Source organism: Myotis daubentonii, chromosome 10 (assembly GCF_963259705.1).
Source record: "Myotis daubentonii chromosome 10, mMyoDau2.1, whole genome shotgun sequence".
In the NCBI taxonomy this organism is placed as follows: Eukaryota; Metazoa; Chordata; class Mammalia; order Chiroptera; family Vespertilionidae; genus Myotis; species Myotis daubentonii.
The window spans coordinates 29,735,623-29,752,221 of NC_081849.1; the positions used below are offsets into that span (position 1 = coordinate 29,735,623).

The 16,599-nt window shown below is 39.3% G+C and overlaps 1 protein-coding gene across 2 annotated transcripts in view; it reads right to left on the reverse strand.

The window, feature by feature from the left end:
- Nucleotides 1-4,352: 4,352 nt before the first annotated feature.
- Nucleotides 4,353-16,599, reverse strand: part of PTN (pleiotrophin) — a 94,042-nt gene continuing 81,795 nt past the window's right edge. Inside the window, exon 5 of one of the 2 annotated variants that reach the window (XM_059711892.1) lies at nt 4,353-5,104. In XM_059711892.1, coding sequence (XP_059567875.1) covers nt 5,052-5,104 — 53 coding nt within the window. In that variant the 3' untranslated portion in view covers nt 4,353-5,051. Of the gene's footprint in view, nt 5,108-16,599 lie in introns of both variants that reach the window. The other variant, XM_059711891.1, reaches the window with a different exon arrangement.

The following is a 16,599-nucleotide window of genomic DNA, read 5'->3' on the forward strand; positions in this document are numbered from 1 at the left end:
AGTTAAGTTTCCTACTTTAATTAATACAAACCTAAACCAAATGCTGCCCAAAGAAAATTGCCTTAGATGGCCAGATATCTTTGAGCTTGATATAGAGGGGAGGAATTCAGAGATTTCGAAAATGCTTGATTAGAGCAATTATCCACATCGTGCTTACTATTCTCCTGGCCAGATCCCAGAATAGATCTCAGATATCTCTCCTTTCATCCTTGCTACAAGACAGTAGATTGGTGAATCTCTAAATAAAGTAGTAAGAATTTTAATTATTAATTATAACTACCTTAAAAGCATACAACTTTTGGACTTATCTCTTAGAGAACTGAGATATTAATGCAGTTCTCTAAGAAACTCATCAAGTATGATACTTGAAGACTTTTTTGTCCTGTGTTTGATGAATCTGATCATCAAAGACAGAGAGGAAAAAAATCATTCTCTATTTAGTTTATTTTAGATAACATATCTCTATTAAGAATAAGTTGAGCCCTAACTGGTTTGGCTCAGAGGATAGAGTGTCAACCTGCAGACTGTTAGGGCCCATGTTCGATTCCTGTCAAGGGCATGCACCTTGGTTGCGAGTGCATCTCAGTAGGGGGTGTGCAGGAGGCAGCTGATCTCTCTCATTGATGTTTCTAACTCTCTGTCCTTCTCCCTTCCCCTCTGTAAAAAATCAATAATATATATATTTTTTTAAAAAAATAAGTTGAGTATATGGATACAATCACTGTATCTGTGTAGTCTCTAAGGCCTGCCTCCCTTGCCAGAGTTTATGTATATGATGTCAGGATTTTCCATGCTTTCATTTTTTATTGTAGAGTCTGCAGCTGCCATGCACAGAAGAAAATATGTGGCAACAATCTAGATATATAACCACCTTAGTTAACTCCAGGAGTAACTTAATATAGTAGTTGTAATGTATATTTACATAAGAAATACATCAAACAATGTTCTGCCTGTTAAGGTTTTGTCCTTTTTAAAAACAAAAACAAAAAACAAAAACCACTTTACAAAAATTAGATATTGAGAGCTAATTGTTCTTTATTTTTCTTTTTAAATTAAAACACACACAAACACCTGTAAGTCTGCATTCCTTTATGTTGAGATGCTATTGAATGTTATTTTACATGAGACACAAACAGGATTGAGCATTTTAGTCTACTTTCAGTTCCTTGCTTGAAAAAGTGAAAGATTGGGAAGAACAGAAAAAGTAGAGGAGGGGCACATTTCTAAGACTGATATGATTTTTCTCTGATTAAAATGGTCCACATCTTTTACTTCTAGGGAATTAGAGTCCACCTAAGTTTGAGGTAGGCAGTACTTATGGGGTGCTCAGCGTAACAGTATGCCCCTTCCAAGACTCTGTATCTTCTTAGAAAAGTAGATTGAAAATAAATGTATTGAACAGACCGGGAGCAGCTACTGTCTGCTGCTAAGGTTTCCAGATGCAAGAATAAAGTGTCCTCTCACTTTCTGATTATGGCAACCAGGATTGAGTGGGAGAACTCAGGAGAAAAACATGGCAATACAGGGAAAGATGGGAGGAGAATTTTTGCAACTTAGAAATAACCTTGTAGACAGTGAAGAGTTTGTTTTACCCCAAAAGAAGAATCTATAACTCAATTTTATATGAGAAGTGTTGGAAAATTATTTCCCTATACCCTCGCCTTCTGCTTGACTCTACTGTTAAAAGAAAGCGTAAGGATTAAAACTAATGAAATTAAAAGCAAGCCAGGAAAGATGAAAGGAGATTGAACCTTTGATATCCCACTTCCAAGGATGTCTACCTTATTATTTTGGGAGAAGATTAATGAGAAGAAAGATCTTTGCTTGACTCCATTAGGAAATCCCATAACTAAAGGTTGATAAAGTTCTGATTTTAATGTTCGGGAAGTACTTTAAAATAATACAGTTTGTGAAAGTGGTATTTTATACTTCCCCAGTCAGTGCCTCTTACAGCATATTTACCTCTGTTTTTCATTTAAAGAAGTTATAAAACAATTAAAGACTTTCAGAACTATGAAACCAAGGGTTACATATTATGGGAAGAAATGTGTATATCTTATTCCTAAAGAAATGATCTATATTCTCATTTTGAAAAGAATTGTAGCCTTTTGTTCCTTAAATAAGACTCCTTGTGGTCAAGAACGAACAACTGAAATTATTTAACTTCTTAATTAAATAACTTAATTATTAAACTCATTAATTTAATTAAATGCTCACCCATACAATTTAATAGAACTTTACTTAGTAAAATATTCAGAATATTAAGTTCTGTTTAGCGTTCCTCTCTTAGAGTTAACAAGATGTTAAGATGTCATCCAGGAATATATGACGTAAAAAATATCCTTCCCCCTATAGCCTCCTCTTGATAACATCTGTATATAATGAGTGGGACAGCATCCATGCACTCAGGCTAAGTCAGAAAGTCTACCAGAGTATAATGCGGTGGACTCAGTCACTGAGCTAAACAAGGACACCTTCTGGTCACTGAAGAATTGTTTTACTAGGGTTTGGGCCAGGCTGTTTTATGCCCTCCTAATTATTGGAAAGAAAGCTTCTCTCACTCTAAGGCTACTGAAGAAAACAAGTTGACTATTTTACATTTCCCTTTCCTTCATCAAGGCTTAATGAACTTTAGGGTAAAGTTCATAAAACTCAGAACATTTTGGAAGCGAGCATTTGCTGGGGAACTTTAGGAAATGCTTGATAATGGTCTTTTCCCATTGTGGGGATCAATGATTTTTGAACCCTGTCCTTCTGTATTTGCGTTTCAATACATTAGGGTGATTTAGCAAGATGTTTAAAGCTGGGGCTGGAGTAGAATAATTCTCCAGACTTAGAGGAAGTCTAATTTCATACCCTATGTGGTGGAGATTAGCACTCCAACCCTTGCTTTAACAGAGAATCAGGGAGTTATTACTATATGATTTGTTAGGATTCATGGTCCACACAGCGAAGAACCCCTGGCTTCCCGCCCTGCCCTGTGAATGAGGAGGGACACCTGGATTATTTATAGGACTGTTTCCTTTGGGAGGTTTTGTTCCAGCTCACCTTAGCTCATTCCTGATTCATGGGCTGCTATTTTAGCTAAATGCTGATAGAGAAGCAACATTAGGTGAGAGGCTAAGAAATTTGCTGCAGACTCTTCCGTCATCCCTATCCTATGGGACGTAGCTGTCAAAAATTCCACTGAAGACAATGCCTTTCTTTCACCGCCTCCATCCATCCTCCTGAGTGCTTTTATCCTATTAGAAGTCTGCTTGTGAAAGGACTGCATTCACTATTCATGCTGCCATTTGCACTTTACAAGGTACTCTGCTTTCATTAGGCACCAGTCCATAAAATGGTCAGTGTATTCTCCACTCCCGGCTGACAAGCTGGCTTGGACTTAGTTGGGTGATATGGACCTCCTCAATATTCTTCTCTCAAGTGGAGTCTTTGACTAGATGGCAAAAATAATTTAGCTTTGAAAATACCTTGGCTGCATCCTCAGACCAGTGTGTAATTATTTCATGGCTAGCCCAAGGTAAGTTGAAGCCATCAATTTTGAAATGGACTTAGTTATTTGAGTAGATAGGTGTTGTTTGTTTATTGCATCTTATCACTTTAAAATTAGAGGTGGTTCTTTCAGGAAAAATGCTTTGAAGCTAATCCCGGCTGATTTCTGAGACTATTTCTCTGAATAATAGAAACATAGACTTTTTTACTTAAAGATTGTTGCTTAAAGCCTGGCTGGAGTGGCTCAATTGGTTGGGCATCATTGCATGCACCAAAGGTTGCTGGTCTGATTCCCAGTCAGGGTATATGCCTAGGTTGTGGGTTCGGTCCCAGTTGGGGTCCATTCGGAAGGCAACTGATTGATATCCCACTCTCCCTTCCTCTCTCTAAGCATGTCCTCGCATGAGGATAACAAACAGACAAACCTGTTGCTTAGAGCCCAGCAGATGAGGCGAGTCATAAAGAGAATGTTTGACACTCATATGGTAGATACTAAAATAGGAATTCTTCATTTCTAGAAACCAAGTTCGAAGTACCATTTTGCGTTGTATTACTTCGACTCTGATTTGGGCTGTGCAAGCCCAGATTTATTCAATAGAAGAAGCATTTTCCTAACTACTGAACTACTAGACTACTTTGGGACTTTTGTACCACCAATCTAACCCAGTAAATACAGATAGAAAATTAAAATATAGACATGTAGACATATAGGTATGTCTACCCACTATAACATTTGTGTCCAAGAGTGATTTAATTAGTTTGTATGATAAACTCTCACCACTAACAGGTTGACTGGGGGAGTGTAGATGACAAATGTAGGAGGGTTAAAATATTAAATTATTGCACACAAAAACACCTTTTTTAGCATCACTTTGATTTATTTTCCTAGTCTTTTATTTTCCTCAGATGGAAAAATAGTTTCATCAAGAAAACAAGTGCTTCTGCCCAAGAGAAAGAATTTCATGTTTTAATGCTTTTCTTAAAAAAAAAACTTCAACATTGAACTAGTGCATGCTCTGTCCCCTAACTCTAGTTTACTGACTAAATTTCTTTTTAAATCCATTGGCAGAAAACAAGGTCTTTTCCTCAAATAGGATGATTGTATTTTATTGCTGCCTTGTTTAGTATATATTTTTCTCATTTTGGAAAAAAAAGTCTAGGTGAAAAAATTACGTAACAAGAGAAGTAGTTTACATGGTCATAACATTTAAATTGCTGCCAAAAGGAAAAAAAATGTAAAAAACAAACAAACGAGATTTTAAATGGAAAATATCACATAACTTCAAAAAAACTTACCTCGATTTTCTATCATTTACCATGTACTATAAGTAAACTTTCTAAATAGGATTACAGTCCTTTATTATAAGCCCCTAGTGGTACTATGGTATACATTTAAAAATGCTACTACAAAAATGTTCTTTTCTTTTTGTCTCTGCCTATTGTGTACTTAAGCTATAGATAATTTTCGAATAAAAAGCCTACGGTAGGTATAAATGCAATAGTTAACTGATCCTGTTTGCTGATGTCCTGTTCATGTTCCACGAAGGTGGCCTCTCTTAGTCCAGCATCTTCTCCTGTTTCTTGCCTTCCTTTTTCTTCTTCTTAGATTCTGCTGCAATTAAAAATAAAAAGAGAAAGAAAAGCACCACATTAATAAGCTATGGGGAAAGGCCACTCTTCCGATAACTGGCCAGGAATGAAATGATTAGATGGGTAGACAAGGCATGTGTGTGTGTGCTTTTGCCAGGAGAGTGTCTATGAGAATAGGCAGCAGTAATCCAGGCCAGTTCCATGTGAACACTTATAAATGCCTGTGATCTTATTGGTTGCTTCCATTTAATATACACAATACTGTCTCTGGGTCCTAATAAAAAATAGAAACACATCAGTCATCTCTGAAAGGAGCCAGGTCGCTGGCTCAGTGGAGCACTATCAAGAGCTTTGTTTAGCCCCTCACTTCCCACATTCCCTTCCCATGAGTCTGCTGATGAGCATATTTTCTGATGAGCAATTTGAAAATTCTGATTTGCCCTCTGCTTATATATTTGACCAGTTATTCATATACGAAGGACCAGCTTTGACCCACATGGAGTTTTGACCCTGTAAGGACTCCTACTCTTGAGTGAAGCAAATGGAATGTACCAACCTGAGCCAAACCAGGTAAATAAAATTATGAGGATTTAAATTGAAAGACTCTATTCCTTTTCATTCAATCATCCTGTCATCTCCCTTTTCATAAGCATAGGAGACTGCAGTACAGAATAGGACATGTCAGCTTTGACTCCAAAGATGAGAATGGTCAGAATCCCTGGGCTGGCCAGTGAAAGGACATTGCTAAGTGCCTCTAAGGACATTCCCCCATTTGGTCCACAGTAGTGGCAGAAACGTATGGGTTAGGTATAGGCTCTGGAGCCGGATGGCTGGAATTTAAATCCTGGCCCATCCCTAAGTTATAAGACTCTGGAAAATGAACTCATGTATTTGTGTCTCAGATTCCTCACTTGTGAACTGGCATAGGTATAGTATAGTACCGCTTCATAGGGTTAATACTCAAATGAAATGAGTTGTATAAAATCCATTGGGAAAAAAACATGGCACAAATAGCATGTACTCAGTAAAGGCTAGCAGTTTACCATTAATGTGATAATAGACTGAGAATAAGAGGTCATTTCTCTGTATAGTTAGTATTCGTCATCATCACCAGGATATATTGGCTGAGCAGGTCATTGAATGTGCTAAGCCACAAAGGAACACTGGGACAAAAGCAGTGGCCAGCAGGGGTCAGGGCACTGTTCATTGGATTAGAGGGCCTGTGTCCAGGAGGGCCCTAAGGCTTGTGATGACAGGGAACATGATGCCAACCACAGATGTACAAATCCCAGTTTATACTTAATCAGAGCTTGAACCTTTTTCATTCATTCATAGCCTCACCACCTCTTCAGATGAGTTCTAAGTTCATCATGAACTAGGCAAAGTAGTGTTTCTGCACAAAGCACCTGTCCTAAGATTCCTTCCCTCAAGTTTTAGGGGTACACCATATACAACTGGGTCAAGGGTTGCTCAAATCCTACTAAATTGCTGCTCATGAGCATTCATTGTGTTCATGCCTGTCCTCAGCTTTCCCCTTTCTATACCAAAGAGACTTAAAATTGTCACTATCTCAATGTTTGTCATTTAAATATCTCCTTCCCTTGATCCATGAAAGGTGAGAAGATGAGAACTTCCTAGTTCAAAGATACCAGAAGGTCAATGGTTTTCTGTTTAATGTCTGAACAGTTAATAATCCCCAGTCTCTGACTGATCTTTTAAGCAACAGCTTGCATGGTATCCTCAGGGAAGAATCTAGAATGTTCACCAGGATATAACTCTGATTTCCCTTGTCTCAATTTCTCCAAATTCCTCCCTGGGCAAGAGTGAATGTTTGTAGCAGTGATTTGCATATTTGGTTAGCATATCCCTATTTCATACATAAATCTGAATAAATGCCATCCTGATGAGATTTTGAATACATTCATTTAATAAGGTTTGAACTTACTCTGAATATTGGACACTATTGCACTATTTTTTTTGTTTTGTTTTGTTAATCCTCACCCAAGGACATTTTTTCATTGATTTTTAGAGAGTGGAAAGAAGGGAGAGGGAGAGAGAAAGAAACATTGATGATAGAGAGACACATCGATCTGTTGCCTCCCACCCTTGACTGGGAATGGAATCAGAGACCCTTCAGTGTGTGGGCTGACACTCCACCAGGGAGCCACACAGGCCAGGGCTAGATATTTGATAGCTAATGTAGGTTGTTCATTTCAGGGAACACTTTGGGAATGGGCCTCTTCCCTCAGTTCTCCTAGGTAAAGGAAGGGCAATTAGATAAGTGCCTTAACTGAAAAGCAAACCTGCAACCTTTTGGTGTATGGGATGATGCTCCAACCAACTGAGCCACCAAGCCAGGGCTAGAAACAGGTTGTTTAAAGATATGTTTGGAAGTGTTCAGAAAGTCCTAAGACTTTTCTAAAGAGAAACTTCTAGAATGGATTCTTGCTTCCTATATTGCTACAAATCCTAGCACCTGGAGTGCCATCCTTACCATATCCTATGCTAACTCAAAATTTAGCCCAGACAATTATCTCAATACATAGTAGCTATAGTAAATAGAAGGGGTAGTGAGAAGGTGGCACAGGAGTCATGCTACATAAACTATTTTTGCTCTAAATACAAAGTAAAATCCTGATGGACACTGAAGTAGTATGTGGCACCGTGGCCCTTTGTTCAGTAAGGCAATGAGGAAACAATTCCATTAGGATCATACTGAGAACCAAACCTTCACCCAGGGAATTGCTTTTGATTGATGTCTGCCATTTACCAGCTCTGGGATGTTGGCAGATCAACCATTCTGCATCTGTTTCCTAAAACCTGGGGATAATAAAACTTAGTACGGCCTCCTCAGCGGGCCATCAGGAGCATCATGTAAGATGATGACTTATAAGATCCCAGTTTATTACTGCTAGGAAACCATTGACTGAGCAAACACACACTCTGTCCACTATCTATCCAGTGCTATTCTAGATGCTGGGATATAATGGCAAACAAGACTAAATTCTACTCCCACAGAGCTTTCATGACCAGTAATGTTTTCAGGATTGCTCTGTGTGAGCATCTTTTAACATTGTGAAGTGCTCTCTGAGTATATAGTTATATTAAATATCGAGGTATTTGGCAGCTATTTGAGTGGCTTCAATCTTGCTGCTAGTTTACTCTGAACTAAAAATACAGGTGATGTAAAAGAATATCCACCGGTAGAATGAATTACTATAGAGAATCTATAACAGAATTATAGATTCCATTCTATAATTCGTATCTATAATAGAATTAGCCTGAAAGGCAGAGTTATTTTATTCTTCTTTAAAACATATTAACTATTTTCCAGTTTTAAAAGTAATATAGGCTTGTTTAGAAAAATTTAAAAACATACATGTTCACAAATTACTCAAAGTTTCATAACACAGAGATTAACAGCAGGTTCTATTTATGTTTTTTTTCTATGAATATATACTTTAACTAGGAACATAGTGACAGTTTGATAAAGTATATTATACCTACAATTCTATCATATTGTTTTCCACACCATTGTATATACTTTGAAACATGACAGAGCAGTATTTCTTTATGACATTCCTGCCCATAGTTTTTATAATCTTTCTCCTTTTGTTGGTCACATGGCATGTTCTCACTTTTTGCTATTATAAATAATGATGCAGTGTGTGTTTTTGCAGACAAATCTTTGTATGTTTCAGTTTTGCCTTAGCATATTATTAGAAGAGGATCTCCTGAATCAAAGCCAGGATATTTTTAAAGCTTTTGATATGTATTAGCAAATTTTTCTTTCTGGAAAGGAAGTATTGATTTAAATTTTTACCAGAAACTTATATAAAAGCTGATCACAGTACACTTGTTCTCACAGGACAAATAAATAATCAAACAGTGTGCACCATTTCTTTTTCCATTGATTTATAGGCCTTTTTAAGGAATGCTTTGTAGTTGGTACAAGGAAACACCCAATCCCATTTTCAATATGAGGAAAATCTAGGAGAAATAGGGTTGTGAATAGGTGTTGAAAGAAAGATGTCAATTTAAAGGATTTTCAAAGATCTTGAGGGGGGATGTTTTTCCAAGAAGTAGAGGAGTTGAGAATTCTGGAATAAGCTTATCTCATTTCCTTTTTTATTTTTTCAGATGGCCTGCTGTGTATAGGGAAAACATTTTTTAAATTAAGAGATTGATTGAGAGAAGCATTGATAGGAGACAGTAATATCAATCAGTTACCTACCATCCATGCCTGATTTACATAGAGTGGCTTTGGGTTATTAAACCAATGGGGATAATAATTCACTAGAATAGGAAGAGGAGATGTGCACCCTCTAAGGGGTAAAATTCATATGTGAGGAAGCTATGAACACTCAGAAATGGATTCCGCGGATTCAGAGGTCAAGATTGTGAGCAACAGGGAAAGCTAGAGGCGTGCCACAGAGACCACTAAAGCGTACCTGTGGGGACTCATTTAACAAATCCTGAGAACTGTGTAAGGCAGGGGATCATGTCACTGTCAAACAGTACTATCACCATGTAAACATGCTCCAAACCCTGGATATCGCCAAGATCCCTTTAAAGCTTCATGAATTTATTTAAAAGAACTTGTCTGTGCTTAAGAATCATCTGCCCAGTCACCTAATCCCTTGCACCAGCACTGCTGAGCCTCAGAACTGATAATAAAGCTTTTGAATTGTGAATGTACAACTCAGGGATCCACCTCAAATGCAGGCTACCTTCCTGACATGGCACCGTCATTACATTTCCCAATCTTTCCATTTCAATTGGTAGCATATATTAAGTGCCACAGTCCAGAAGGAAAGTTTTATTTAAAAATCAAAAGTATAATCTTTGAAAAGTTTTCTTAATATATCGTTCTTGGATGTGGTTCTGCCTAATGTCTCTGTTACTACTATTTTGTTGTTTCTTCTTTGATTCCTTATTTTGTAATACCGCTACCTCATGTCTTCTTTTATGGATTCGATGCATTTACTTCTACACTTATGTATGGAGCATGCATGTACATATGATTAGAATTATGAATAAATGAATACATGCATACATACATACATACTTACGGCTGCTCCTCAGTGTTGCCCACAAGCTGATACCTGTTCTTTATTTTACTGCCCGCTTTGCTTTTTGCTCATCAACTCTCTATTTCATAACAATACCTACCACTCCCTCTCAACTATCTGCCTTTCTACATGTTTGCTTTTTTTTTAATATATTTTTTTACAGAGAGGAAGAGAGAGAGATAGAGAGTTAGAAACATCGATGAGAGAGAAACATCGATCAGCTGCCTCCTGCACATCTCCTACTGGGGATGTGCCTGCAACCCAGGTACATGCCCTTGACCGGAATCGAACCTGGGACCTTTCAGTCTGCAGGCCGACGCTCTATCCACTGAGCCAAACCGGTTTCGGCTACATGTTTGCTTTCTGATATCAAGTAGACATGAATAAAATACATCATGCATCTGTGTCTAGACACAAACTGAACATGTCCAGACCCTTTAAGGAACCTCTGTTTTGCCCCCATTTCCTTTTGAGGTGACTCAGCACTTAACTGCAACTCCCCCAGTGATGAAAGCACAGGTGAGTAATGTTGATTTAACGGAAGGTTTAGTGGAGGAAATGAGGAAATTATTTCATCAACTGCATAGAACAAGCTTAATAAAAGTCCTTAAACAAGTCTGCTACTTTCCAAAGCAACTCACCAGTATCAGCAGACTAAGCTCTTCTCCCTTCACCCAAAGATGCCTCTCCGAGGCCTTTCAGCCTCTTTTCCCTCCTGTCCTCCATTTCCCTTTCTTCAGGGGAAGCAAGTCAGCTGTCTAGTTTCTCCGGCCCAAGAAAGGGACCGTCTTTAGGATGCACTTCTTTGTACAGTAGAGTCAGGAGCGTGTTGGAGTCACTCCCACATCTGACCTATATGCATGTGCGTACCAGGTAAGACTCACCAAGCTAAACTCCTATTTTTAGCTCAACGCATCCACATCACCCTTATGCATTAGCTAAACCTAGTGTTTCATTTGGGAATGTTCAAACATTAAGCATAAAACAAAAAGCTGAAAGTTTTGGTGGATTTTTCCTTTAAGAGTCAGAGACAAGAGCAGCGAAGACAAGAACCAGGGGTGCTTCATCTGTAAGTCTTTCAATCCAGGGATCTCTCACTTGTACGTAGTTACAGAAGAAAGACCAAAGCTTGTGTGTGTGTGTGTGTGTGTGTGTATTCAATATTCAGCTGCTACATTTTGTCTTTTTCACCTTTAGCAAAAAAAATATATATATATTTTTAAGTAATAATACAATGGAAGAGAAGCAAAGATAGTTAAAGCAAGGGTAATTCTGCGAAGAATGTATACTTTTATATAGGTAGCTTTGAGAATGTGAGGATAATTATGCCTGTGAACGTACAGGTGCAGTAGCATGCATTTCTGATTGCTACATTAGAGATTCAGGATGCATGTGTGTGGTGTCTTTATGTGCATGGGGTTGATTTCACAGTTGCTTTATGCTGTCACACCTGGTAGTACTGGCAGCCCTAACTACATTCCCATGTCTTCCAAAGTTAATTTTAAGAACCCTATGGACTTAGGTAGAAGAGAGAGAGAGAGAGAGAGAGAGAGAGAGAGAGAGAGAGAGATGGGGGGACTAATGTTTGGGTTTCATCTGTTCAGCAAAAGCTCCTGCCTCTTCCTCAATGTGTAGACCACTCTCAAGACCTTACATTCTTGACAGTGACCTCCCTACACACAAATTCATGACTTCTTCCACTCCAAAACAGGAAAGAAGGACATTTACTTCTGACATGAGGTTAAATGTTTAGAAACTTTGTTTCTGCAATAACGACACAGAAATCTTATAGAATTTCATAAGTTATTTCGGTAGCCTAAGTCAGAAATGGGATGTATTATTATACATAAAAACTAGCTCCCACCTGGCACATCATTATTTTCTATTAACATATCTGATGTTTAATCATACACAACTGGCGCTACTGGAAAATTAAATGATTATTTATGAAAAAGGAGGAAAACATGAACGCTAGAATCTTTACAATTTCAGCAGGCACAGCCCGACAATCATGTCTTATTTGCTCCCAAGCAGATTTTTCTGTTCAATTGTTATGTGCTGACTTATGTCTCCCTCAAAAATTCATGTAGAATCCCTAACACCCACCCCTCAGGATGTGAACATACTTGGAGATGAGGGTCTTTTAAGGAAAAATTAAGTTAAAACGAAGTCACGAGGCTGGGCCCTAATCCAATATACTACCTGGTGTCCTTAGAAGAGGAGGAAATTTGAACACAGACACCCACAGAGGGAAAACAACGTGAAAATGCATGAGCCAAGGAAAGAGGCCTGGGACATATCCTTCCCTCGGGGACTTCAGAAGGAATGAACCCTGCAGATATCTTGATCTCAGCCCTCTAGCCGCCAGAATCCTGAGAAAATAAGTGTCCTCAAGAATTTTAAATATGCATCATTTAAATATACGACTTTGGTACTAGGGAATATGGCATTTTAGGTCTCATTAAAGGTCTCACAAATGCTCGGGGCACTAATCCTTTCACCCATCTCCACACTTGTCCTCCAGATTTCAAGCAGGCGAGCTATGTTCCCCTCCCCCGCACAGGTGACTTCTCGGACCCTCACCCACCCAATGCGCTGTCTACAGTGGCAGCAAAGGTGAGATCTCAAGAAACTCCCCTGGATTCTCTGCATTTTTTAGACAGCAGCCTTCATAGCAGCTGAACCGATTAGTCTTGTGCATCTGAGTGAAGAGCTGAAAAATCATGCTTTTCTATTTTCTGTAGAATAAAAGCGATTTCTGAAAGCCTTGCTAGAGCGAGTGCTGTTGATGTGTGAACCTCTGCCAAACAGCTCTGGGCCTTGCCCGCTGTGTGCAGGAGGACACCGGGAACACTGTCACCTGCCTCCAGCTCTTTGGATTCCTAATGAGCTCTTCTAAAAATAGCATATACTTCTCAAGAAAGAGTCTTTAGTTTTTCCTTGCCCCTGCCTCTGTGTGCTGAGCACCAGCCAGCCTGCTTTGATTTCCCTGAAGGTTCCTGGAGCTTTTGCATCAGTGCAGTGCTGGCTGGAGTCACTGGGAGTGTCAGGTGTCCCCACTGGCAGTGCCTGTTACCAGGACAGCGGTGCCTGGGACCCTGAGAAGCACCAGAGAGGCTCTGAGTCTCACGGTGGAGAGGAGGCAGGCCTGGATCTAGCCCAGGGTCCTGCCTGGGGGGGCCACTGGGTGTAATAGGTGCAATGCATTGCTTTGTCTTCCTCTCAAGAAATGTAGCTCCTTTAAAGGACCCCGGCTTGAGAAACGCAGCACCAACAGTTATCCTTTGCTTCAATGCAATTACTACACAAAGACAAGCTTGATTCAGGGTTATTTGACATGACTCCATTATAAATGACCTCATGCATGCTCATCCTCATGTTTGAGGATTATCAGTGAACCAAAAACCAAAAGTATTAATTTTTTTAGAATACCCAAAGAGTAGGAAGCACTCGGTTTGGGAAGCATTGGTATAATAGACAAGAACTCTGGACGTAGATTTTCCTGACTTCAAATTCAAACCTGATTCCCCACTGGCTGGCTGACCTTCTGCAAGTTGCCACCTTTGTGTCCTCATTTGTAAAATGTGAGCAAAACTCCTTGAGGCTGCTGTGGGGATTAAGCAAGACCATGCATCCTAAGAGTTTAGCATAATGCCTGTCACATCATAAATAATAAACGGGGACGACTTTTACAGCGCTCAGAAATGCTAATGACAATAGTTACAACTTAAAACACGAAACAAAAATTCTCAATCTGGTAGAAGTTAGAGCAGCGGTTCTCAACCTGTGAGTCGCGACCCCTTTGGCGGTTGAAAAACCCTTTCACAGGGATCGCCTAAGACCATCCTGCATATCAGCTATTTATATTACGATTCATAACAGTGGCAACGTTACAGTTATGAAGTAGCAACAAAAATAATTTTATGGTTGGGTCACAACATGAGGAACTGTATTTAAAGGGCCAGAAGGTTGAGAACCACTGAGTTAGAGGAAGAAACACAAAATCTTCAGGGGTCAAAAAACAAAGAAGGTCCCTCAATCCAGTAACTTATTGGTGTGAACATTGTTCTATTATGCAGCTTTCCTCAATACTAATTATTATTTAGCTGTATTGTGTGTGCTCAGCTAATGAGCCTCTGAGCATGGAATTTACCAAGGGACATGAAAGCAGATCCATGTTTACAGTTTACAGTTCCTAGACCTCACATCTGTCCCGGCAACTGGAACTAAAAGTTCTTTAATAAGGATGAGAGTAAAACACCCAGGTGAGCCTTCTTCCAGGTGAGGTGAGCGTGTTGTGCTTTAACAGTGATTTCTCTGTACATCTGTGCAGCCAATGAATGAATGATGTGCCCTAGTGAGCCAGACCAGGACAATTTAGTTGGTCACATTGTTCATTCATTCAAATAAGTACTATTCATGGAGTTCCTCTCATGGACTAGAAACGATGACATGTAGTAGCTCTTTCAAAGGAGAGTGAGATGTGGCTCCTGCCCTTAAGATGCTGATTGGTGTGAGCAGCAAAGCCACACAGGCTACAGAGGAATGAATGAAAGTCTTGTAAGACGAGTGAGCCCTCCCAGCAACTTAATGTTTGGGAAGGGAAGTCTGAGAAGTTTGAACACTGATCTCTTTTCTAGTCTTTGAACAAAACAAGCTCTTTGTAGCCTCAGGGACTTTGAACTTCTAGTTTCACTTAGAACGCCTGGATGGCTAGCTCCTCCTCCAAATCCAAAAGTTACCTCTCAAAGAAGCTTTCCCTGGTTACTCTAACTTAGCTCCCTCCCCGACTCCAGTTACTACTCTAGCACTTGACGCTTCAGTGCTCAAGAACATTTACTCCAGTATTGTCGTTGCCTTTATATTATTATTTATTTACATTTGTCACAATTATCTATGCATCTCCATCACTAGAACAGAGTAGTGAGAGGAGAGGAATATCACTAGCTCCTAGAGTAATGCCTGCGCCATCCAAGGTTCTTAACAGATTTTATAAATAAATGAATACATTGGAAGCAATGCCAAAGGACTGTCATAGCATTGGTCCTTCTGTGCCGGACCTCAGGATTTGTCCTGCTGCTCCTCCTACTCCACTACAGGTCCAGATGGGGCATTAATTTGTCCTGGTGCTAACTCTAGCAGACAGTACTCCTCAGTAAATATTTACTGAATACTTACAAGGGTAGGTTTTACATAATGAAATATATGAACTACGAAGAGCAGGGTCCAGGTCTCTAGAAGCACAGGCACAGAGAAATGAATGTTTAAGAAATCACGGCCCATGTGGCCATCCCCGGGAGTTTGGTGTGGCTGGGGCACAGCACGTGGGCAATGTCTGGAGCAAGGACCAGACAGGAGCCAAACTGGATGATGCCTGGGCAGCATGTCCTGCCGAGGAGCCAGGGTCTGATTCTGGAAAACCATGATGAAAGAGGGAGTTCAAGAAAGAAGAAGTGGGTCTGACATTCATTATTCTTCTTAGGTAAGAAACTGAGATCACTGCGTTGAATAGATTCAGGGGAAAAGGCTGGGCATAAAGCCAGAGATCTAGAATCAGGCTTCTTGTAATTCAGTCCTGGCCCCTCTGCTGAGTAGCTGTATAACCGCGTGCTCAGCATCTAATTTCCCTACGCCTCATTTTCCTCATATGCTAAATTGGGAGTCATAATAATAACGATTTTACAGAGTTTTGTGAATTTTCAATGACACAATGTATGAGTAATGTACTAAGCAATAATCGAAACATACTATGCGCTCAATAAATATTAACTGTACTTGCTATTATCATAATCACTACAAACTTCTGGCTTGAAAAGGTGCTGAGGAAACACCTATCTCAAGAAGTTCATTTGGAAGGAAGGAAATAGTCTTAAAAACACTGCACATTTATCAAACATTTTTACATATATGACTTCATTTCATCTTTAGAACAGTGCTAGGAGGTATTCATTGTAGATTTCAGTTTACAGAAGACAAAGCAGATATTCTAATAAGAAAAGAGCATAATTATACCTACTCACTTGACATACAGTAGCATGGAGAGGAAATAAAATACAGATGTTCAGACAGAGCAAGGAAACAGAACAGAGAGACTAGACATAAACCCACACTTATATGATCAATTAATCTATGACAAAGAAGGCAAGAATACATAATGGAGTAAAGCCAGTCTCGTCAATAAATGGTGTTGGGCAAACTGTACAGACCCATGGAAAATAATGAAACTGGATCATTACACCAAATACAAGAATTAACTCTACATGGATTAAATGCTTAAAATAAAAAGCAGATGTTCAAAGATTTTTCACAAAGCGGAATAAAAAAGAAATCAAAACCTTGAGACCAAACTGAGTAAGAGTTTTCCTCTAATCAAGAACAAAATTCCCACAAGGCACTCGGGCTGCCTCTTTCTGCTCAAAGGCAAGGGCAGCAGCCACCCAAA